This window comes from Aquila chrysaetos, assembly GCF_900496995.4.
Source record: "Aquila chrysaetos chrysaetos chromosome W unlocalized genomic scaffold, bAquChr1.4 W_unloc_3, whole genome shotgun sequence".
NCBI classification, from domain to species: Eukaryota; Metazoa; Chordata; class Aves; order Accipitriformes; family Accipitridae; genus Aquila; species Aquila chrysaetos.
The window spans coordinates 1,998,295-2,024,486 of NW_024470323.1; the positions used below are offsets into that span (position 1 = coordinate 1,998,295).

The following is a 26,192-nucleotide window of genomic DNA, read 5'->3' on the forward strand; positions in this document are numbered from 1 at the left end:
GACAGCTGTTTAATTCCCTCCATCTCCAAGGCAGCTATATCAAAAGCCCATCGATCCCCCTTTGGGTCCTTAAAATACCCCCTCCTGAGATAGTCTATGCCAAGGATGCACGGAGCCTCTGGACCAGTCATAATGGAGTTTTTCTGCCATTCTTTCCCAGTTAAGCTTACTTCAGCTTCCAATACAGTTAACTCTTGGGATCCCCCGTCACACCAGAAATACAGATGGGTTCTGCCCCTTTATAACTTGATGGCATTAGAGTACACTGTGCAGTGGTGTGTACTAGAGCCTTATATTCCTGTGGGCCTAACGTGCCAGGCCATCGAATCCACACAGTCCAATAGACCCGGTTATCCTTTTCCTCCACCTGGCTGGAGGCAGGGCCCCTCTAATTCTGGTCAGAGTATCCAGTACTCACTTCTCATAAAATTGGCCCAGAAGTCCCTTCAAGAGGATCAGAAATAAGATCAGCCCTTTTACTCTGTTTGGAAACTGGAGCGGCATTTCTCCTGGGAGAATCCCCTTTTGTGGTGGTTTTCCTTGCAACTCACATACCCGCGTATTTAGGACCGAGGTAGGTTTTCCATCCCATTTCCTCATGTCCTCTCCATGATCACATAGGTAAAACCACAGGGCACCTCGCGGTGTGTACCTTCTATATTCTCTCTCTTGGGCAGAGGAGCGCTCACTCCTAATAGCTGAGACATTGGTCCTTACAGGTGGGCAATAGGACATATCCTCTTTGAATTGCTGGAAATCCTCGGACAGCTTCTCCACAGCTGCAATGCAGGCTTGTAGGGAGGAGGAGAGATTTTCTTCGTATTGACAGAGTTGGCGAGCTACTTCATCCACTGTCGGTGCCTCTTCGTCTTTCCAGGTCATTATTGCCAGTGAGTTGGCATAGGACGATGGTGCACTCCGTACAAATTTCCGCCACATGGGTCGTGTGCATTGGACTTCGTCTGGATCTTTGGGTAATTGTGGGTTGTCCGGGTCATGATGAATCGTCTCTAGCACAGCTAATTCCCTCAGATATTGGATACCTTTTTCCATGGTGGTCCACTTGCTTGATTGACATATAACATCTTCCTTGAAGGGGTACCTTTCCTTCACGCTTGACAGGAGTCGCCTCCAGACGCTGAGAGATTGTGTCCCTTTTCCCATTGCCTTGTCAATGCCACCTTCCCTGGCAAGCGATCCCAGCTGCTTGGCTTCCCTACCTTCTAATTCCAACCTATTAGCCCCCTTGTCCCAGCATCAGAGCAGCCAGGTGATAATATGCTCACCTATACGACAGCCGAAATCTTTTCGCATATCCTGCAGCTCACTCAAGGATAGGGATCGGGTGATTGCCTCTGGTTCTGCCTCTTCCTCCTGTTCCCATGATGACCCTGGCTCGTCTTCATTCTTTGCTAAGCAAACTGATTTTTTTTGTATATTTCTTCTTCTATATGGGGGCAACTGATACTGGTGCAGGTTGGTCCGCTGGTTCAGTTGCAGTATTGCTCAACAGGTTTTGGGTAACCGCAGTGTCTGTGGCCGGGGCCGGAGGGGCCACAGTGCCTGTCGCCGAGGTTTGGGTAGCTGCAGTGCTCATCGCTGGGGCTGGAGGGGCTGCAGTGCCCGTTGCTGAGGTTTGGGTAGGCACAGAGCTCGTTGTCTTGTTGTTGGATCCAGAGACCTTCTCTTCCCCTTGAGGGTACTGAATAGTGTTGAACAGGGCTCGATAGGCATGGGCTAGGCCCCAGCACGTTGCAGTGATTTGTATCTCTCTGAAGTTGCCAGGGTGACAGCATACCTTATCCAAATATTTTACTAGTTCTTCCAGATTCTGCACTTGTTCAGGGGTGAATTTCCAAAACACCGGAGGTGCCCACTGTTCTAGGTATTTGCCCATGCTACCCCACACACCCTGCCACTCATAATTATCCAGCCTTGGGGCAGACCTCTGGGTGATCTTCTTAAATAGTTGATTAACCTTAAACAAGAGCTGAACCACATTCAGGAGCATGATGATAGTTCCTAGCAGTAGGACTAGGACCATGCTGGTCTCAACATCCCAAGGGTATTCAAATTTTCCAAAATTCTCAAACACCATTGTAACTGGACTGAAGGAGAAAGGAGAGGGGAAGAAAGGTACCCCACCCATAGATTGGCTTTCTGAGGAGGAAAGGTAAAGGGTGTAATTATTAATAGTTTCCCACAGATGGCTCCCGAAGTATAGAGGTGACAACAATGCTGAGTGCAAATACCAGATTAATCCCACAACCGATGACTTTATCATACCATAAACCAGTGTTACACAATACATCAAAGTGAAAACCTTAATCCACCTCCCACAGATGATAAGCAGCAGAAGAGGGACTACATACAGCAAGCGAGGTGATACATAACAGAAGTTTAAAAACCAGAGCAACAACTCTAAGAACACATAAATCAACATAGTGACCAGTGACTATTAGACCAATATAATGAATGCTTGTAACAAATTTGTTTTAACAAGCTCTGGTTAGGTTTGTTATCTCAACCCTTCGTGCCCCACGTTGGGCGCCAAAATGGACTGTCGTGGTTTAACCCCAGCCAGCAACTAAGCACCACGTAGCCGCTCACTCACTCCCCCCCCTCACCCAGTGGGATGGGGGAGAAAATCGGGAAAAGAAGTAAAACTCGTGGGTTGAGATAACAACAGTTTAACAGAATATAAAAAGAAGAAACTAATAATGATAATGTTAACACTAATAAAATGACAACAGTAGTAATAAAAGGATTGGAATATACAAGTGATGCACAATGCAATTGCTCACCACATGCTGACTGATGCCCAGTTAGTTCCCGAGCAGCGATCCCCCCACCCCCACTCCCCCAGTTTATATACTAGATGGGACGTCACCTGGTATGGAATACCCTGTTGGCCACTTTGGGTCAGCTGCCCTGGCTGTGTCCTGTGCCAACTTCTTGTGCCCCTCCAGCTTTCTCGCTGGCTGGGCATGAGAAGCTGAAAAATCCTTGACATTAGTCTAAACACTACTTAGCAACAACTGAAAACATCGGTGTTATCAACATTCTTCACATACTGAACTCAAAACATAGCACTGTACGAGCTACTAGGAAGAAAATTAACTCTATCCCTGCCAAAACCAGGACAGATGGTGAATTCATATGTTTAACTTAATATTTCAGTATATCAGAGTGATTAAAATGACATGTATCAATCTGGTGAAGAGATCCAAATAAAATAATATAAAATAAATTAAAATAAAGCCTTTTCTTCTGAATGTTCTTTCAGAAGCAATACTAGAGTGCCACAAAAAGCCAGTGTATTTGCACAGCTTTTGCTACATGTTTGTTTACTTACACAGTAATGTTATACCATTTGCCTTATCACACAACCATAATTCCAATATTTTGCATAGGTGGGGGATGCAGAACACAGGAATCAAATGTGTCTTTTACAACACAAATATTCCTTCTCTCGTGAATTAATCAAGAGTCATAGTATTCAAATGCCAGTCTCCTACTCACAGTAGACTGCCTGTTCAAGCCAACTTCTGATAATAATTTTATCAGTTTTTGCCTAGACATGTGCCCTAGGTCAGGATATTTTTCTGCCTCTCATAATCAGTCAGGAATTTTAATCAATGTATAAATTCATGCAGAGATGCTTGCCAAGTTCTGCATGTGGCCAAAACCTCAGTTCTGATAGTATGAACTGTTTCTTGTCAACGTAGGTGATTAACATGAAATCTGAAAATAACAGTATATGTTTTCCCTACATCTACAGTTTTTTCAGCACTTTTTTTTTTTTTTTAATAAAACTGCACATGGAAGTATGACTTTTGAAATAGCTAATGCAATTCAGATTCACATCTCAGTTCAACTTGAACTGACTTTCAAATACAGGCAAACCAAAAAATGTTAACTTTATAGTGTTTCACAGACAGTAGACTTCATTCTAAACTCTTACAAATCCACAATTCTTCCCAAATGCTAGAAATTGCTTTCATATCCTTTCCATCATCATACCTTTCAGATTTATCAGGTAGCTGCTCTCTTTTTAGTATATGCCTTACTATAATTTTTTTTTTCTAAGGAGACTGTTGTGTAGTAGAAGAAAACATCTTACAGAACACAAACTCCTAATTCTGTGAAGTAACGCCTAATCCACCACATCTGTAACCTCAAAAATTAAATAAAATCATTTAACAAGACCTATTTTTCACAAAGTATGAAACCAATTTCATATCCTTATCCAGCAAAATTCTAGAAAGATTTTTTCCAGCATAAAATTTCTCTAGTAGTGTTGTGTGTGTTTGTTTGGGTTTTTTTTCCCCAGATGAAAACTGAGTTTGAAATCTTAAAATCCCGCCTACATTGAGATTAACAGATGAACACTGCATAACCAGTAGTGACAGCTGAAACCTTTTCAAACTTCCTGCCTTTGGATGGCAGTCAACTATATTAACTGGCATGGTAAACTGAAACAGCTGTGAGATTTCTGCATCTGCTTTTTATCTGGTTTATGGCAAACTCATGAAAAAAGTTAGGATTGTTGTATTTAGCATAGCAGTATCAGTTATAAGAATCACTTTAGCAGCTATATGAGTGTGTTTTATAATGAAGTTTCCCTTCTCCCCATAAAATTGTTTAAATCAAAGATGGAGAAGCATGTCTTAGTTTTCAGTTCTTTTTGAACTTACTCCAAAATAAGATGAGGGACTTAGCTGGCAACCAATAGCACCTAGATAGTACTTTTATCTCTAGATCTCCAAGTGCATAGTAACAAAGGAAAATGATTGCCACCATTTACAGACTGGGAAAATGCACCCAAGCAGGTAAAAGATAGATCTGAGAACAGATTCTGCATCCATTTATCATTTCAGGGCAGCATTTCTTCTGCTCGATAATATCACCTGGAACTGGAAAATCACAACAGTAGTGAGTTTTTGGTTTGGGGATATTGTTTTGAAGGAAGATAATCCAGGTATTGTTGCAGCTAAAGTGGCTGCTTTACTTTGCTCTCGCATGCTGAATTTAAAAGAATATTTCTTTTGCCTTAAATTGGAAAAATAATATCAGTATTGCTCATATCAGTCAACCAAATTCTTTTTATCTGAGACATAGAAAAAATATGAATAATGGTAGATTGCACACTTTAAAAAAAAATCTGATCATGCATGTCCTGCTGCGTTTCAAGATGAGGAGGTCTGGGCACAATCACACTTTGCCAGTAGTTCTAGTTCCCAGCCTCCTTCATGGCATCAGAATATAGACTTCCACTGACAATAAAAGGATTAGAACCTTTATAATTGTGAAGTTAGAAAATATACCAGAATATAACTCAGTGTGAATAAACATTAACATTTTAGTTATAACTTTTATTTGAAAGTGGTATAAAATAGGAAGACAATTAACTCTATCCCAGCTGAAACCAGGACAAATATACATTATTGCAAAACAAATTGAGTTAAGTAAGTACTAATGCTGAAAATTCTTTTTGGTATCTTAAGATGTTTTGGTATCTTAAGATGCCTTAAAATATAAGCACATCATAATATAATAGAATAGAACACACTATAATAGAATAATTACAATCTCCAATTAAAAAAACACCACATGTCACTTACTGCAGTCAGTCCCATTATTCAAATCACCAAGTGTATTTTCATAGCTTTTTTAATTAAAATGCAGTAGAAACAAAATTGTTTGGAGGTTTTACAGCATAGTTTCTAATCCTTGCATGCATCAACTCCAACCTCATCAGTCTTTTCACATTACAGTTAGCAAATGAGAAAATTTTACATGGTTATTTCCTTTTTCCCAGGACTTAATATTATGTCAGCTAACCAGCTGTTAAAATCTATTTCAATATTTTTTAAAAAAACCAAACCCTCACTTTTTCAGTAGAGGAGCCATGGTTTTCAAACGAAGAATGGCAGAAACATTCTTAGCAAAAATACCTTCTCCATATTCAAAACCAGTTGTTGATTATTCTATTGTGAGTGGAAGTTATTACAGACAAAAATCAATCAAATATGCCAAACTGTTATGATATTAGGAGCCTTGGCACAATACTCTCGAATCATATATTTTGCCAGTGCATACTTACAATTTAGTAGAAAGCTTTTTCCCCCTTATTGTTGGTTTGTTGTTGTTTTTTTCCCCAGAGTTTCTTTCACAAATTATCAACATCAGCAACTGAATGAGAAGTTCTCTGTAGAGCATCTGGTTCATCTGCTACCAGTTTCTCTGTTGAGACAGTCCTTAAAAAGTTTATCCAAATCGGTATTTTCACACATCTGGCAAACAAGAGCGAATATTCCATCACAGTTTTTTCATTAATTTGGACAATACTGAAACATAAATAGTTCAGTAATTTGCAATGTCCAACCATGCCTCATGAAATGTATGCAGTGCAGAGCCATACTCCCCTTTGTGTTATGCAGCTGCAAAAATAGATATTGCAGATTACTGTATTTGGAAATGTAATTCCTGATGCTCAGAAGTTCAGGCCATGCAGAAAAGCTACATAATTTCAGTAATATGACCTTTAATGTGGAACTGTTCTTGGCCATCTTGGGACCCTTGCCAGCTGAGTCACATACTTGTTCTCTTGCATCTTCTTACATCTCTAAAACTTTTAATCAGGTATTCATATAAATGTGAGTGGCTGAAAGTGTCCTCACTCAGCCATTAAGAGACACAAGCTACACGTGAACTGAATCTTTCACAGATCAGTAATATTTATCCATAGCTACTTAATAGATTTTTCCCTTAAATGGGATAATTGCAACCTACTTTTGAAATGCACAAAATCTTATGCAGAGTATTTCTGATGTAGTCTAAAATATGTAGGTTGTAATGCTTATTTCATGTTTTCTCCTCTTTTAGGCCAAATAGCTGCTTCTTTTTCTATGCTTAATTCTTATCCTTAATACAAAGCAATATTTCAAATTACAATATGGAAATACAAGTCACGTTCTTGCAGACATCAGGAAAAGCAAACACAAGAAGGCAGAGAGCCAGAAATGAGGGAGTGCAACAGAGAAGAGGGGCTGGACTGCAAGGAGTGGTGATGCTATACTTGAAATAAGGCTCTTAGAAAGTGGTAGAAGAGGGGGAACTCCTGGGAACCCTCTGAGAAACTTGAGGGTACCTGCTGCTGCCAGGTAAGAACAAGGCAAGGGGAGCCACAGGGCTGTAGGCCTGGGGAAGCTCTGGCAGCTTTTAGCAAGCATGGTCAGTGCCCTTGATGCAGGGTGCCTGGAGCCTTTGTTGCAGTTGTCCCTGCTTTGGGAGGGTGAAGCTCCCACCTTTTTAGCTGGTGCTAGGGAGAGGCCTGTTTCAGAGCTTGGTGGATCAGAGGGAGCATCAGGCCTCTCCCAGACTGTTCCTGCAGGAGGTGCACTGCTGTTGGAGAGCTGTGCTGCCAAGTGGAGGAGTTATAGAAGTCAGTCGGCTGCACAGCATCAGAGAGAAACAGGATCTCCTCAGAGACCCTACAACTTCAAGAGCCCTGGACCCCCACCACAGTGCAGTCCTGGGCAGAGCCTGTCACTAGCAGAACCACAAGTGGACAATCTATGGAAGGCAACAGCTGGAAGCTGGTGTCTTCCAGCACCACATATAATGCTCTTGCTCCACCTGTGGTTCATTGCCCTCAAAGCTGAGGAAGACCTAGGGTGCTTTCAAGCAAAGCATCTGGACAGACTGACCTGAGCCATATCAGACACCTGGAGGAAGCAGTGAGTGATGTAGTGGGTGACTCCCAGCTGTGGGGCACAGAGGCACCCACCAGCCTGCTGGCTAGAGAAGCTTGATGTTTGTCAGGGGCCCGGATCCAGAATGTTGTGGAGAGACTGCCAAAGTTTGTCCAACCCTCTGACTATGACCCCTTGCTGTTCTTCCATGTGGGCACCAGAAATACCTCTAGGGCAACCAGGAGAGGATCTAACCCCTCCCAGTCTCTGGGGGGAATGGTCAGGGGCATGAGGTCCCAGGTGCTCTTCTCCTCAATCTTGCTAGAGAGGGGAGAGGGCATGAGGAGGAGGGGACTGATACTGACCATCAACAATTGGTCAGCAACATGGTTTTGGTTTCTATCACCATGGGACCCTCTTTGAGGATCAATGTCTGCTTGGAGAAATGGGATCCACCTCACTAAGCACTGGTGGGGATGTAGCAACTCTTAATATTCACATAATTAAGTAATCATATCATCTCTATGTCACAGGTGAATTATTAAGAGGTCATCATTGTGGGGTTAACTAAAAGGGTTTTATTAATGATTAAATGATGATCAAATGGTAATTAATCGATGATTGAATGAAAATCAAATGGTGATTAAGCAAAAATTGAATGGTAACAGTGATTTGACAATGATTTAAATGATGATTTAGATGGTGATTAGACAATGATTTAGATAATGGTCAAACACTCTACTTACTACACTTCAAATAATTAAGCTATAGCTGGATATGTCACTAGCATACAATATACTTTTAGGCCTAATGAAAAATGTTGCTTACCTTGTTATAGATATCAGATACCAGGTAAGGAGTATCAACCTCGAGGAGGAGCCTTGAGAGGTGAGAGGCTCAAGGGGAGATCACCACCATGCAGTCTGCTGCTGTACAGGAGAGCTCAATGGGGGCTACAGATATTTATAGCATAAAGTGATTGACTCGTAGTCAACCCCCCCCCCTTTGGTGTACATGCAGGTGTGCAGCTGTAGCAGTTTTAGTTTTGTCTAGTCCCAGATCAGGCTGGTACTGTTAGCTCCTGATAAGACATGGCCTAGACTCCTTGGCTCCTGAGACAATATGGCCTAGCACAATTCTCAAGATTTGCACAGCAGGGCTGATTTCAGTCAGGCCTACTTGTTGGTGATGCCTGAACCAAAGTACTGTTCACTCAGAATGGGTGCATCCATCACACTCTAGCCATCACTTTCAAAAAGGTGACAAGTCTAGAAATTTAAAATCTTTTCACTATTGGAACATACATCTGTACAGAAATGGTGTGTGCACCTCCTCTGTGTAACCTGAAAGCCCTGGCTACTGAATGAATAACATGGATAGTTGTAGAAAGCTTAATTTCTTAAACAAAGATAAACTACAAAGACAGCAATATGATGTGAAATGTGATATGAAATTGATTTTTATCAGTTTCTAGTGGCTTTTTTCTTAGCTCATCATTATAAAAGCTTCCTCTCCCTGCTAACAGTCATCACTAGTTTTCTTTAGTCTTCATAACTGTAAGAAGAATCAGATGGAGTCATGTCACAGAAAATTAAAATAATGTATTTTATTGTTTACTTGTTGAGGATGAATAAGAGTGTGAATTAAAAACAGTGGGTTCCTAAGCCTAGAAGCAACTGCCTTGTAGATATATAATGCTTTTATCAGCTTGTTGCAGTGATACTTCTGTACATTGGAGATCATTCTGCTTAGTGAAACAGTAACATTTAGCATTTCAGGAAAACTGTCAGTTCAAGTATAAAATTATAAATTCTTAAAGAACCTTCACTGTTATATGGGCAAAACAAGAACTACCTAAACGACCTCTGCTGTGATAAGTATGCATTGATGCTTTAGTGGAACAGCACATTAGATTCATTCGCTCTTGACAAATGTGAACATACTCTTAAGCTTTCTCAACTAGAGTGAGAATATACAAGATGTCACTTAAAATACAGTTCTGTGGAACAAGTAAAGACAAATCCAGTTTTTCCAAAAATCACCTCCTATGGCATGAGATAAGGTTTTCTTTTTGGATGTTTACTTTCAAACCCAAGTTGTAAGGCAGAACTTGACATTCATTTGGCATTAGCCAATCATTCGAGTAGCTCTTCACTTTCTTTACTGCATAACCCTTGTATCTCTCATTAGAGCACTCCCAAAATGCTCTTAATGTTAACCCTGCTTCTTGACTTAACCACCCCTCTATGCTATTGAAACTTCTTAATTTGCATCAGACAAAGACTACTCATCTCTTCAGGAGAGCAGCCACTGGCTGCCCTAGCTGATTTCATTGCAAGATCGGATTATTCACAAAGGTATTTATTCTGAATAACCTGGGCTTGCAATGTAATCAGCTAGAGCAGACCCTTGGGCATGGAGATGCACAGAGCCAGAAACACAAATAAGCCTTTACTAAGGGATATTGATAGAGGACTAAGGTCTACAGAAACTATAGAAGAATAAAATCATGTTATGGAGAATTTCCTATAAGTTAAAGAAGTCAATTGCACACAGCTTTAAAGAGCATTAGTTTATTATCTATTCTCCGTGTGTTACCTCAGAAACAGTCTAATTATATACAAAAATTTGGAATGTTGAATAAACGCTGATCAATAAAAACATTTCATAGCTGTTGACAAGGTAATATTTCTAAACAAAACCAAAATAATCATAAAGGTTTGATTCTGTGTGTTGCTTATTGCTGTGTTTGTGTTCATAGAATGCTTTCAAGTATATACACATTTTTTTAACTCCAGTCCAAAAAAGAAACTCAAAAATATTTACATAATAAATATGTGGGAGACTTCATCTTTTCATTACATCAGTTGAACTGATTCTTTAATGACCTATTAAGAATAGAAAGAATTAACAGAGTTTGCATCAACTCATTGCCATGCTGAGTAACTTAGGCTGCTGATGGATTTTATTCTATTCAAAATGTAGTTTAAGATGCATTCAAAATGAAAAGTGCCAACATTATCTCTCCTCCTGCTGAATCCTGGCTGGACTAGTTCAGGAGAGATCTTTCTCCCACTCTCTGCAAAATCATCTAGTTTGACATCTACACACAGGCACTGAAGGAACAAACACATTTCAATCCACTGAAAACTCCAATGTTTACCAAACAATCCATGTTTTATTAGATAGTTAATGTGCTAATTTGCTGAAGACAAGCTTTGGCCAAGTATTTATATTTTTTAAGTACATATTAATAGCAAGAGGATGTCTAAGGAAAACATTGGCCCAATACTTGTTGAAGATGGTCACTTGACAAATAGGAATGAAGAAAAAGTGGAGGCATTCAATGCGTTTTTTGCCTCAGTCTTTAATAATACTGATAGACCTTGGGCTGCCCGGTCCTCTGAGTCAGACGACCACGAGTGTGGGAACAGTGACTTGCCATTTGTGGACACCGAAATTGTAAGGGACCAGCTGTATCAGCTGAATGTTCACAAGTCCATGGGGCCTGATGGGATTCATCCCAGAGTACTGAAGGAGCTAGTGGATGTTATGGCAAGACCCCTCTTGATTATCTATCAAAGGTCTTGGGAGTCTGGGGAGGTCCCCACTGACTGGAAGCCAGTCAATGTTATTCCAATTTACAAGAAGGGCGTGAGGGAAGACCCAGGGAACTACAGACCTGTTAGTCTAACCTCAGTTCCTGGAAAAATTATGGAGAAGATCATACTGGGTACTATTGAAAAGCATTTAAAGAACAATGCAATCATCAGGCACAGTCAACATGGGTCCACAAAGGGAAAACCCTGTTTAACTACTTTGATACCCTTCTATGATAAGGTCACCTGCCTAGTGGATGAAGGGAAGGCAGTGGATGTAGTTTTTCTGGATTTTAGTAAGGCTTTTGATACTGTCCCTCACAGCATCCTTCTGGACAAGTTGTCCAACTGTGGGATGAGCAGGTTCACGGTGTGGTGGGTGAAGAACTTGCTGAAGGGCAGGGCTCAAAGGGTTGTAGTGAATGGGGCTACATCTGGCTGGCAACCATTCACCAGCGGTGTTCCTCAGGGCTCAATTGTAGGGCCAGTTCTGTTCAATATATTTATCAATGATCTGGATGCAGGAGTTGAATGCACCATTAGCAAGTTTGCTGATGATACCAAACTGGGAGGTATTGTTGACTCTCTTGAGGGACAAGAGGCCTCGCAGAGGGATCTAGGTAGATTGGAGCATTGGGCTATGATTAATGGGATGAAATTTAATAAGTCCAAATGCCAGATTCTGCACCTGGGATGGAGTAATGCTGGGCACAAATATAAATTGGGACAGGAGTGGCTGGAAAGCAGCCCTGCAAGAAAGGGATCTGGGGGTTCTGGTTGACAGCAGGCTCAATATGAATCAGCAGTGTGCTCTGACAGCCAAGAGGGCAAACCACATCCTGGGGTGCATCAAACACAGTATAACCAGCCGGTCAAAAGAGGTGATTATCCTGCTGTATTCAGCATTGGTGCAGCCTCACCTTGAGTACTGCGTGCAGTTTTGGGCCCCACAATTTAAGAAGGATGTTCAGGTCCTTGAATGCATCCAGAGGAGGGCAACAAAGGTGGTGAAGGGGCTGGAAGGCAAGTCCTATGAGGAGTGGCTAAGGACTTTGGGCTTGTCTAGTCTGGAGAAAAGGAGGCTGAGGGGCGACCTCATTGCTCTCTGCAGCTTCCTGAGGAGGGGAAGTGGAGAGGAGGTGCTGATCTCTTCTCCTGGTATCCAGTGACAGGACACATGGGAATAGTTCAAAGCTGTGTCAGGGGAGGTTTAGACTGGACATTAGGAAGCATTTCTTTACTGAGAGGATGGTCAAACACTGGAACAGGCTTCCTAGAGAGGTGGTCGATGCCCCAAGCCTGTCAGTGTTTAAGAGGCATTTGGACAATGCCCTTAATAACATGCTTTAACTTTTGGTCAGCCCTGAAGTGGTCAGGCAGTTGGACTAGATGATTGTTGTGGGTCCCTTCCAACTATTCTATTTCCACAAGAAGTACTAAACTTCTTGCTATAAATCTCTACTCCTACAGTTCTACCAGAGCCAAACAGTTTTTGGTAGAATTTTCTTGTGATACGTAAATCTGAAAATTAAGTTTAAAACTTCTGTTACCATTAAAGCAAAATACAATACAGTATAATTCCTCAGTGATATATTTAAATGTACTTCAAAATGTATACAAAGTCAGTCCAAGATCAGTAAAGAATCAGTTCTGCTTTTTGGACTTTTCCCCTTCCCAAAGATACAGGTTATGTAGAAGACCAAGTTAATTTAGGACTTGTCTGTATGCATTCCCTTTAAAAGGCAGTGTGAACATTTTGCATTTTCAAATAAAAAAATAGAAACTAAACAACAACAAAACACATCTTGGAAGGGGAACACTGAAGCCTGCCATTATATAGCTATGTTTCTCATTCTCTTCTTTGAATATTAACAGCACACAGAAAATAAGTGAATTTTATCAAAATACAGCACATTTCTGGTAATATATATAAAAAAATCATTTCCTATGTAAATATTACCAAAAATCAACTAAAAATAATTAAAATATACAAAGAGTTGCTAAAGGGTTTCAATTAAAATTATTAGAACTATACACAGTACAATAAGCAATAGTTAACATCTTTGAAAGCAGTGCAATAATATTGCAGTTCACTTATTTAAGTACTGCCTGTTTATTACCACTAGCTATGTATAATTCCTCTCTCTTCCAGCTCATTGTTCCAAAACTACAGGAGGCTGGTGTTTTTTGCTAGCTTTATTAAAAGCATTAACTTTTGTACACATGGGTTGAAAAAAGCAACTTATACCCGTTTCAAACTACCAAATTATATGTAATTAAAAATGAACTGCAATAACTGAATATTGCTCCAATGACAGTCTAATCATTAGCCCTGATTAAAAACAGTTATTGGTCTTCTATGGCACTTTTCCCTGGTCCATAACAACTGCATATTAATTATCACAGCAGATTATGCAGTCTCTATTGAATTACAAAGGAGAAAGAGAAAAATAATGTTTCTGGTAAACAAAATTAATAAAAGCATAATTGAATATTTTATACAGTAATAAGGAACAAAGGCAGCCTGTGGTAAATCACTATTACATTAATATAGTTAGAAACCCTTTAATGACTCTGAAGTGTCTAGTTCACATTTAATGTTACCTGTAGGAACAGCCCTTTAGGAAACATCATTATGAACTGGTGGGTTGTAAGTACACCCTCCCTTTGCTCTCCATCTCACCACAGTGATTCTCTATCACTGTTCAAAATTTCACAAGCTTGCTTTGGTTACCTAGCTCCATATGTATGGTTTCCTTTTTGATTAACAAGGCAATGTAAAGGCCAAACAAAATCGAGATGACTTTCATAACCTTTCCTGCATAATTTACTTTGTGTTTAAATATATGTTACAGGCAACAACCTTAAAAACTGGCCATTTCAGTTTCTTTTTAAAAATCTATAAGGTTAAAATGGAGTACTTTTTATAAAGATAAGTATCACCATTTGCACAAAATTGGGGATTTCCATGACGGAGCAAAACCTCTGGGCACATTTCCACAGTACAGTTGAAAAAATTCTGTATGCAAGAAAACCCAACTAAACATGAATCACATGTGGCAAATGAATATTCAATGACTACATTAAGAACAAATCCTGTAGAATAACACAAATTTGTAGTTACAGTCTTCCTAAAAAAACCACCGTAAGCCTTTGTTGCATTTTCTATTGGTAGACATACACTCCAGAACTAAACACTTTTTCTTCTTTCTTGATTCCAGATTTAGATAGCAGATAGTTGTTTCACCTGACCTTTATTCTGTCCAACCAGCACCACCTTCCATCTACCTGTTCATCTATACAATGTGCACATAGCAAAGCCAACATTTCATATCTTCTGTCCATAGCTACAGAAGTGTTTTCAGCATAACACATTAATATCTGGTGAATAAAAATAAAGGCAATAAACAGCTACAGGACAGACAGTCCTGCCATCTGTCCATTGGCTACAACGAAGGCTTCGCAAAGCCTTGCACCAAGTTTAGTAATGTGTATGAATTATCCAAAAATAAACCAACCATCTGTACAAAAAAAATCAACACAGGTTTGTTCTTGGAGGAGTGATTCTTAGATTGCTATAATGCTTAAAAACAAGTTTATTCACCATATGAATTTCCAAAATTATTTCTTGAACATTCTATACAGTGTTTTTTCCCCCTTTAACCACAAGTTCAGGATTTAATTTCCTGTACAAATTTTGATCATAATTCTTTTCAAGTTCCTTTTGTGTATAAAAATAGGCAAAATATTCAGTTTCCCATAAGTCTTTCAATGAATCCTGCTGGCTTTTCCCCTCAATCCACAGTATTTATGAAGAAACTTCTCGTACAATGATGAGTTCCACTGCATTCTGAAAAGTCTTTAGCAAAGATACTGCTTGTCCATGATCAATATTGATGAAGCTGTATCCATTAGCCTAAAAAGAAAATTTTAAAATTGAAAATGACAGTCTCATATTTCATGTTAGTTTAAGTTTGAACTAAGTTTAAAATAATAAAATTTTATATGAATGCAGACAATAAAACACTGCAGATTTGCAGATTACATTGTTGATGTGAGTTGAACATGTACCTGTATGCTACAAGAAATTAAACTACTGTGTTAGCCTTGGAAGAATTTTGCCCCAGAGGTATTGAATATATTTGCAAATAACCAAAAGAGAAAGCTGAACTTTAAGCCATTAACATCAGACATCGAATTCATCAGCCTCAATACAGCCACACCAAAAAAAGAAAATGCAGTACAAATGATACATCCCAGTTTAAATACTAGAAATGGCATTTGTGATAAATTAAAGCTATTGAAGCCTTTAACAAAAAAACATTCATGGCATTGGGAGCCATTTTAGTAGGACTTTACTCCCCTTTCTAGCACTCCAAATTCTTCCCATGTTTTGGGTGTTCTCCTCTATGTTTCTCTGTATCCTCAGAAATCCAGTACCTTTAATTCCTTATGAAGTATGTATCTAGGAGAACTCTCACCTTTCACGTGAGGGGCTGATTTCAGAAGGAGAGCATGTTATCGTTCAGCAATTAAATCCAGACAATTTAATCAGGCAATCTGGTAGGAACTGATCCAACTTACCACAAGGTCTGCTACTATAGCTTGGGAGTTGAGACAGTAGTAATAGGAAGTAGAAAAGAGCTTAGAATACTTGTTACTAACACTAAGACCATTATATTGTGACACACTAATTCTACACCCCCACCAGTTCTTTGTGGAACACAGTTCAGACTGGATGTAATGAAAATTCCCGCCCCCCTGCCATGTCTAGCAGTGGACCAGGTTGCTCTGAGAGGTTGTGCAGTCTTTGTCCTTGGAAGTTTTCTAAGACCTTCCTGGATAAATCCCTGAGTAACCTGTTCCAACCTACTAGCTGACCCTGCTTTGAGCAGGAGGTTGGGCATGAGACCTCCTGAGGTCACCCCCAGCTTGAATTTTCCTATGACTCTAAGCAACAATGTCATTCTTGGGACAGGTTTGGCTTGGCAAATACAAGCAAGCCTAAGTGGCCTACAAAAGACAGGGAAAACATGGCTATGGTTCAACTTCTCAGGGTCTATTACTGCAAATTCATATTCCATCTGGGTGGTAAAATCTTGCGGAATGACAGATTTGTCCAGTTTAAACTGTTACTGCTTCCAGTTGTGCATCCCACCTTTCTCCATGAGCTACAGCCCCTTATATGGCAACAGAGAGAACTGGTCGTGCGCTCTGTGCCTTAGCTGTGCCTTAGCTGTGCTGTTTTGGAGTTGCAGCTGCTTATCCCATCACCAAACAGTTGCTGTTGCTACCAGCTGAATCCTTTGTTATAAAGGCAGTGATTTTTAAATCTGTCTAGGGTTGCAGAGAAAGTTTTACATATAGACTGTTCAGAAAGCAAAAGTGGCAATAACCCTTCCAAATCATCATTTGTACAGAATGTCCTAGTCCTAACCTAATATGCAACAATATCTTAAGACTTACATGCAATTATCTAGTCACTAGTCATGTAGAATATTTTTATTAGACATATGTATCAGACACATTATAATATGCATGTCTAATGCACGTTTTACAGAGAATGTTGCAAAATCAAGCATAGTAAAGTCATTTTGGGAGAGATGATGTTCAGTCAAAAACCGCAGATGTTGTCTAAGCGGCAAGACAGTAGGGCTGTTGTTACATTGTCACTGGGATTATCACGAGTATAAAGAACATGCTGTTACACAAAAAAATATTGTTAGTTATGAGAAACGAAACAGCCTGTAATTGTCTAAGCATGCAAATGCAACTTCTTCAGCTCTTTTTCAAACTATAAATTCCTCATTAAACAAAAAGCAAAACCCAAGCAGAGTGCCAGCATGACAAAAGGAAACTTCATTATAAATTTCACAAAGACAAATGAAATTCCATAAATACAGGAATAAACCATTAAAACTAAAGTCACCCTTTAACACACATTCCACTCTATAAATATATAACAAATCTGTTGCCAGTATTTTCAAAGGTTTAACATGCTTCTTGTTCCTGTATGGAGTGTTGGAGGGTTTCCCTCCTTAAAGTTGTCTACATCAGTAAGAGTGTCCTGGTTTCGGCTGGGATAGAGTTAACTGTCTTCCTAGTAGCTGGTACAGTGCTATGTTTTGAGTTCAGTATGAGAAGAATGTTGATAACACTGATGTTTTCAGTTGTTGCTAAGTAGTGTTTAGACTAATGTCAAGGATTTTTCAGCTTCTCATGCCCAGCCAGCGAGAAAGCTGGAGGGGCACAAGAAGTTGGCACAGGACACAGCCAGGGCAGCTGACCCAAAGTGGCCAACAGGGTATTCCATACCAGGTGACGTCCCATCTAGTATATAAACTGGGGGGAGTGGGGGTGGGGGGATCGCTGCTCGGGGACTAACTGGGTGTCGATCGGCGGGTGGTGAGTAATTGCACTGCGCATCATTTGTACATTCCAATCCTTTTATCATTACTGCTGTCATTTTATTAGTGTTATCATTATCATTATTAGTTTCTTCTTTTTATATTCTATTAAACCATTCTTATCTCAACCCACGAGTTTTATTTCTTTTCCCGATTTTCTCCCCCATCCCACTGGGTGGGGGGGGGAGTGAGTGAGCGGCTGCGTGGTGCTTAGTTGCTGGCTGGGGTTAAACCACAACAAAGAGAAATAGGACTTAAAGCCAGCTTTCTCTAGCCCCAATGAGGAAGAACAAGTACAGAACTATTTGCCATGCTCAAAACCAAGCTATCTTTTAGTTGGAACAACTTGATCTTAGTTTGGGTTTTTTTTTTCTGTGTGCTTGTTGGCTTTTTCTTTCATTGGAAGAATTATGCTCTGTGTGCAGTTTGGCTTTGTTTTAGAAAGTTCACATGAGGCTGTGGTTTAATTGAAATAATAGTGGTTTTTTTTTTTTTTGTGGGTGGTTTTTTGGGTTTTTTTTAGAAAACAGAAATGCAGCAGAGTTGACTCTATAAACATTCTCAAACTAGTAATGTGGTGAATAATTAATAATTTTTAACAAGCTCTGCAACTTTAAGGGTGGCTACAGCACTGTTGAAATGTCCTGTTAGCCTGTTTCCCTAAGGAAGTAAGGCTTATATAATCCCTTTGTCCATTTCCTTGACCCCTTCCCAAATAATTTATGAGCCCATCAGACAAATTTCAAACAAATCTGATACAGTAGAAGTCTGAAAGGTACTGACTTCCTACAGAAAAGAACTGCACAGCTGCAGCCCAGAAGCCATGGCTCCTGAAGCAATCTACTTGGCTTGCCTGCAGCAGATGAGGCAGCCAGGAGGTACATGCTGTGACCAGACAGTTATCAGTCAGCAAAGAGGTAGCTTCTGCCAGTGCTTGCACATGTCCAGCCTGTCAGATGGGGGAGAGGCAGCAAAGACTGGCAAGAACCGCAGGATGGAGGGGAATGTAAGAGTTGCAACTGCTGGTGTTCAGACAATGCATTATTCAGAAAACTGCATGTAAATAACCACAAGTTAAATAACTGAATGATAGTAAAGCCTAATGAAAACGCTCACATTCCATCTTGAATGCCAACATTAGGCCTCTTTTTTGTCTTTAAAAGTGTGAAAAATGTCCAGAATATGAAAAATGATCCAACTGATTAATGCTTCATCCTGTATCACCTATCCTAATGTTAGGTGGAAGAAAACGAAAAGCATCATCCTAGAATATAAGAATGCTTCTGGAAAAGATACTGGCAATCTATATAAAAATTAAATATCCTGCTCTTCAAAAAGGTACAAACTAAAAATGAACTGGTATATTACACAGGCTAGTTAATGAGATGACTACAGTACCTGAATTATTTTATCTCCAGGCTGCAACAACTTAGACGCTGGTCCTTCTGGTTGAACTCTGGTTACAAATATACCCTTGAAAAACAGAAGTGGAAGACTTTTTTAACAACTTATTTCATAAATATTGTGGTAGCATGAAACAGATGCAATTCAAAACATCTCAGTTTTCCATCCCAAGTAGAAGAGAATGTGATATTATTCTACAGATCTACTGGCTTGTGTGACTGCCTTCCTTTTCTGATGTTAAATCCAGGAGAATTGCCTTTAAAAGAATATTGAAGGGCAAATTCTAATCTGCCTTTGTTTAATTTGGCAGATGTACATGTCAAGATGAATTATCAACCACCAGAAATAAGGCTGTAGGCTAAATCATGTTCTCTTTTAAGAGGCTTCCTAATTGTAAACTCCATAATTCACTATCTCAAATCTGTTGACTCATATCTAGAACAGTGCAAGAAGCACTCAGCCAGAATAATCTTCTGTGTTTTCATGTGACCACAGTGGTTGCCTACCACCTTGATTTTACATAATAATTTGTCCTCAATTTTCTCTCATCAAGCCCTGGAATTTAGTGGCTTGGGTTTGGGGGATATACATATTTTTTAATTTGGTAAAAACTAGAAAAAAAAATTAATCAGAATGATTTTAAGATGCATTAGTATAAAATACTCACATCATCTTCAGGTCTGAATGGATTCCCTCTACCATCAACTCCTCCTGATATACTAAATCCAAGTTCTGGATCCTTGACAATTCTGACTCGAATCTAAATAGTTACAACCGAAGTTAGAACTGGCTGAAAAATTGCATCCAAAACTACTGTAATGAAATTATTACTATTAAGGAATTCAGCTGAACAAAAGCTTTTAAAAAGAAAAAACCCTCAAAAACCCCCCATTTATCACAATTCAAGAGAGTATTATATCTCATAATATTAATTCAGAACAAAATTCCAATACAACAGCATCTTGTATCATTGTACACAAGTTTTACACAAATATTGCTATGATTATAATCACAGTAGTCCATGTAGGCTTTAAATTCAGAGATATTTAGATATTGTGTAAATTAATTTAATGCCCCCAGTAAAAATACATGTTCATATGAAAGAACTTGTTCTTCCTATTTCTTTGCTACTTCTAGCTGAATTTTAATAATCAAACCTAGTTCCTACTTTCACTTTAAGTTCTACATAGCCAACACTGTCTCCCTTTTCTCTTGCCAGAAGAGTTGACTAGAAAACTTATTTTACACAAAAAGTGGATGTTCTCATTCTAGCACATAGCTCTCGGTATTTTCTCAAAAAACAACAATACAGAGGAAACATCCTATGTCCAAGAACAGAAAGTTGCCATTAAATTGTATAAGAATTTCTTACCCACATCTGTTTATCATAAATAATTATTAGGCATGCATCAGATGCTTATGCTTTTTTTTATCCTGGGTTTTGTTTAGGGCTGCACACTTCTACATTTGCAGGTTTTTGAACCATTCTGGATAGCAATGAATAGATGCAAAGTACTCTAAGTTGTACTGCTACTTTGTATTTTTTTCAGTTACTACATCAAAAATTAGTTGGTGATCAATAAATGTAGTCAAGAAATAAATTTCTATCTCAGTATAAAGATGCAAGCATAAGTTTCTGGTACATTCTGTTAAGAAACTACCACATTTCTCTTTAAAAATGTTCACATTAAAAGGAAAGAGAGCTCAAAACTAGAAGGAATGTGTGATTTCAGTAGAACCGCACTGAGATAACATTGTCTTCTGCTGGAGATAAATTCCTATATGATTTCTGTCACCGTCTACAGAGAAACAGTAATAAACAAAAACAATATAACAATTCATTGCCACTGACAGACAGATGTTATATATTCAAGTTAGATTTTATCCTTACCTCTTGCTTTGCCAATTTGTGGCTTTGTCTGGGGGAACACTGAGACTGGGTACAGGGAGGTTGGTGGGCAACTTTCAACATCAGATAGTCAATTAATTGTTCTCTAGATGGATGTCTTGCTACTGACGATTGAGGAGGGAGATGATGGACTTGGCTGTAGTTTGCCTGAGGTCTTTGAGGCTGGCACATTTGTCCATTTGTCAAAGGTATCTGAATAAAACATAAATACTCAGTGTCATACATTTTATAAGCAGCAATCCTCAATTCCTCCTTTATTATTTCAATATTTCTCATGCTTGACTGCTTTTACTTCTAGGAATATTACTAAAACTACTCTTCTGGATCATGTACAATTGCACTCAATTTTCATTATATTCACCAGCTCTGACCTCCTGAGAAAAAAAATCTGAAAACCAAAAACTTACTTTGAGTGCTAATCTACTAGAACAGATTAGACAAGGTCTTTGCTTTTAGCACTTGCTTCACTGAGTTATCTCAATCATTATTTTCTGGCAGTGCCACTGACAGTATTGACACTTGGTTGATATCATTATTAATTTCATTAGTATGAAATTACTGAATTTATAAAAAGAAAATAGATTGCTGCATCATAATAACTTACAAGCATCCATTTAGTTTCATTGTAGTAAGTCCTGCCCGTATAGATGGTCCTTAGAGATGAATACAGAATGTCTCCTACAAATTCTAGTTTATCATCAGAATTTCATCACAACAGATTTCAAGTTTGTTCTTTAAAAGGTTTAATCAGCTTCAATTTGCTTTCCAGAAATCATCTGCCATATTCCAATTTCTACTTGCAATTATGTCTTTTGATGCAAATTTCTTCTTCCAAAGTCCCTGCTGAAGAAAAATGAAAACTATCCCCCTTCATATAGTAACTATTTTGTCTTCCAAAAAGAGGATGCTGTTTCAGTTGCGCCACCTTCAATACCTGGGTGAAAGTCAAATCCTGTTTTACATTTTAAAGAAGCCCCACAGTTCCAACAGCATATTTTTCTACAAATAATAATAAATGTATCCTATCCATGGTGTCATGTAGATAATCACCTGCACAGCTATTTTCTTCATGCTGTCCAGAGGAATATCTTTGAGAATAAGCATGGCAGATGAGTAATTCTGTCCTGAAATGAATACCTCATCCTGGCATTGGTCTCCTGGAGGAGGAGCCTGGGGATGCTTTAAACAGAATGAAGCAGTAAAGAAGAATGTCTTCATATTATTCAAATTAAAAAATTCTCATAAGAAGCCCAGAATAAAAGATTTTAAGGGCTTTATCGTTCTTTATCTTCTTTGACTAGCTAGTACATTGTTTATGTAGAAAAATCATACTAGCCAAGACACCACACCCATAAAATATTGCTGGATATTTACAAAAACTAGCAACTGCAGAGGTGTCTTTGATCACCAACACATTGATAAGAAAAGTCAACAAATGCTAAAGACTGCCTATTCAAGGATTCACATGGTTAAAAGAAGCCTTCTGTTGACTTTATCCTGCTCACTATGGATACCATAACATCACTTAGGATGCTTAGAGTTAAGGAGTCGTTTCCTCACGTTTTCTTACAAACTAAAATATTAATTTCTTTGAATGCCTAAAGTATCTTACAGTACAGTTTACATCATCGGAATTTGTTTGGGGGAGGAAAAAGCAAAATAAAATAACCTAGGTTAAATTCAGAATGGTAATCTCTTGTTCACATATGTACAACGAAACCAGACAGTTTTACATATGTTCAACCATCTATAAAAGCCAATTAGAAAACTCAACTTCATGACATTAAATTGAAAAGCCTTGCAATAAGGTTAAAGCATATGAAGCGAAGGCAAAGTATTTGATTTAATGCCTAAAAAAAAAATCCAGCACATAAATTATATCCTTTTTATTGAAAGCATTGTCCATATATAAAAGGATAACTCTATCAATTTAAGGACAGCTCTCACAGTTTATTCTTTCTCCTTCTGTATATTGCAGTAGCCTCCTGTAGGTACTCACTCGAACAATGTGCACACCAGAACCTCTTCTGTCTGCAACAATCAAGGCAACACTACCCTGGCTGCCATGCAGATCCCTAGAGCTGCCATAGTGAAAGCTGCTAACTGCAGCATAATTGGAATTAAAGGACCTAGACAGCATGCTCTGAATAAAGAGGGGACAGATTTAACAGAGATTAGTGCAGCATGCATAAACCACAAGACATGTTATACATAGACTATACAAACATATTCCATTGTCATGCAAGATGAAAAACATGCAAGAACAGTGCCACTGTGATGTATAAAACAACTCAGTGACCCCTATTTACTTTTATTTACTGTAAATCAGCATGCAATCAGCAGTTTGCATGCAGAATTACATGTAAATAAAGTAATTCAAACATTTGTGTATCTGGAAAAACAACAAAGGTGCACAGCTTGTCAAAATATCTAGGTTTTCATTAAATTCACAATATATAAAATATGTTGTAGGAAGAGAAGCTGGCGGTCAAGATACACACCTGTGGAAAACCATCTAATTACCAGTTATTATTTTGTCTCTTTTTTTTCCCCCCTATTACTGGTATGGTACAAATAAAAATTTACACAGAGATTTGACTGTTTGACTGGGTTTTCTTGCTATTGCAATGCTGTCAACATCCACAATGCATTCTGATAACACTTCATTCAAGAATGTGAACAAGCCTCATTTAAAGAAAAAGAGGCTGGTAAGAAACCTTGGAGTCCATCCCTGTGCCACTGTAGGCAATCAAACAGGTAACATGAACTCAAGGACAGAAGTGATAGTGGTTTGGTTTTGAGCTTCATTACCTTGCAAACCTGACCTCTGCAATATTGGCAAGGGTAATAGAAAGAAAGCAGTAGACATTACCATCTTGCCACCATGGACTTTTGTAACTATAAGAACAAAAAAAAATAAAAAGACTGCACAAAAGAAGAAAAGGAAAATCCCCCATGTGCCACCTGAGAAATGAAACAAACCTATCTTAAAAAAGTGACAAAGACCCATGAAAAAATATGATCCTAGTAAAAGATATACCACAGAGCATCAAAACCCAGCAAATCCAAAGTTGTGGGTTTTTTTTAAAGTTTCTTATTTTTCCAAGTAAAAAAAAGTTCAAAATATATAGCATTTGACTAAGATACTGCAACAACTCTTACATGAATAAATAAATTTTGGTGTTTGTCTGTTGACTACACATACTAATCTGATTTTGAAAATAGTCACTAGTCCTCAGGCAGACATTTGCTCTTTCATACTAGCTTTATCTTGTGAAACTAAAACTAGTTTAATAATCAAAGTCATATGCCTCTGCATATTCATACTCCCCAGATGATCTGGTAGCACAGTCATTTGAAACTCCCTTGGAAAATAGTATTTACTGACAATACTTGGCTTTTCTTGGCCAAGGCTCTTGGATAATCTCACTCAGTGGCACAATGAGCTTTCTTCATGCTCCTCTTCTACACCTATCCTGTTCTCTAGTCAGTGTATTTTTCAAGCTTCCAGACAAGTCTCCAGAAGCTTTTCCCCTCTTGGGAGGGGAAAATTGTACTCGGCATTCAAGTCTCTCTTTACTAAACATTCTATCTGAGCCTACTGCTCCTCTAAGTTTCAGTCCAAACACGCAGATGAAACTGCTAAAGCCAGTTTTCCTTAGCTCCTTAGTGTCTCAAAGCATCTTCTTACAACTCTTCTCAAAATATTCTATATAATTAGCCAGGTGGCCTTTTCCCCACTTGTACAAGCAACCCCCTTAAGTCTCCTTACAGGAAGCTCCTCTCAGAGGCTCCTATATCTCTACATCTTCTGTAAATGGCAAAAAGACAAATAAAAATAGGAGGAATGCATGGTGAGACTAGAAAGTTATCTTCTGAAAGTGTCTCTAGCAGACCGTCTTACTATAAAGATCCCTAGATCCATTAGATTCACTCTTCTCTTAGAAGGACCCAAAGAGATGGTCAATAAATAGTGACAATCTAAGGTAGATCTGCAATAGGAGGTAGAACTTTCCTACAATTTGTAGAGGCACAAACTTGTCCATCAGGAATTAAGACTTCAGTTAACTGAGTTTAGTGAGCTTCAAGGTGATTACATAGCCTGAGAGGAGTTTTATTCAGAAATCTCATTTCAGCTACTCTAAACTAATATACACTAACCAATATACATGCCATGTTCCATTATATTTTTGTGAAAGCTAAGTTTACTAAAAAGCTACAATATATCAAGAAAAAAATGGCTATGTATAAAGTAAAAAAGTATTTGGCGTATAAATCAGGATTTGTAGTCAAAAACAGCCTCTAAAGGAATCAGTTTAGATGCAGGCAGGTAGCAGCATAGTTTTGGGGTTTATTTACATTCTTTCTGAATGCTAAGAATCAGAACGTATTCTCTATTTTGCAGCTTACAAGAGAATTAACATTTTCAGATTTCAAAAGGGTGTTTTTCAGGAATTGAAGTACCTTAACACATTTACTTAGGTGCAAGACAATAGTGGAATTTACCTAGAAGAATTTCTATTGGATAATACTGTCATAATTTTAAGACTGGCTGGAGTCTCTCATGGCAATCCATTAAATTTTGATATAGAAAGGAACTAAAAAAATTCAAATATCTGCAGGGAACAAGACTCTACATTTTACTTATCTTAGAATAGCCTTAACTGGTAACTTAACTTCTAAGCTTAAGTATTAGCCTTTTAAAAAATTTATTTATTTTACAGTACTTAGAATCAATTGCCAGCTAAAGGGACATGAATAATCCTTTGATGCTATATTAAATGTCTAGAAATACCTTCACTTTTCATTCCTACCTTGACTATCTAAAATTCTTTAGTTAAATTTGATTAGAAAAAGTTTGCTCAAAGTATTCTGGAACACTTGAAATGCTTAAAATTGATGCTTAAAGCCTTTCTGAATAAAAGCACGCAAGCTAAAAAAACCTTTGTTTGAAATCTTGTAGAATTCTAGTAAGATACCAGTTTATCCCAAAGAAGAGGAACTTAAACATTATGAAACTATTCTCCTTCAGTCACGAGGGAGAAGACAAAAAAAAAATTATTAGGTTTCTGATCCTGACCAAAAAAAAAAGTATCTTCAGTAAGTGACAGCATTCCTATTGAAGAGTTACATATGGAGAATTACATATAATTTAAACTCTACTGTCATAAAATGT

The 26,192-nt window shown here is 38.5% G+C and overlaps 1 protein-coding gene across 7 annotated transcripts in view; it reads right to left on the reverse strand.

Moving 5' to 3' along the window:
* Positions 1–12,633: 12,633 nt before the first annotated feature.
* LOC121232390 (erbin-like) overlaps positions 12,634–26,192 on the reverse strand; it is a 138,526-nt gene continuing 124,967 nt past the window's right edge. For 5 of the 7 annotated variants that reach the window (XM_041121558.1, XM_041121557.1, XM_041121560.1 and 2 more), the window contains 6 exons: positions 23,016–23,159; positions 22,067–22,195; positions 20,999–21,208; positions 19,775–19,867; positions 19,102–19,176; positions 12,634–15,212 (listed from right to left, as the gene is read on the reverse strand). In XM_041121558.1, the coding sequence (XP_040977492.1) occupies positions 15,105–15,212; positions 19,102–19,176; positions 19,775–19,867; positions 20,999–21,208; positions 22,067–22,195; positions 23,016–23,159 (759 nt within the window). In that variant the 3' untranslated portion in view covers positions 12,634–15,104. The remainder of the gene's footprint in view (positions 15,213–19,101; positions 19,177–19,774; positions 19,868–20,998; positions 21,209–22,066; positions 22,196–23,015; positions 23,160–26,192) is intronic. The other 2 variants (XM_041121562.1, XM_041121561.1) reach the window with 1 other exon arrangement.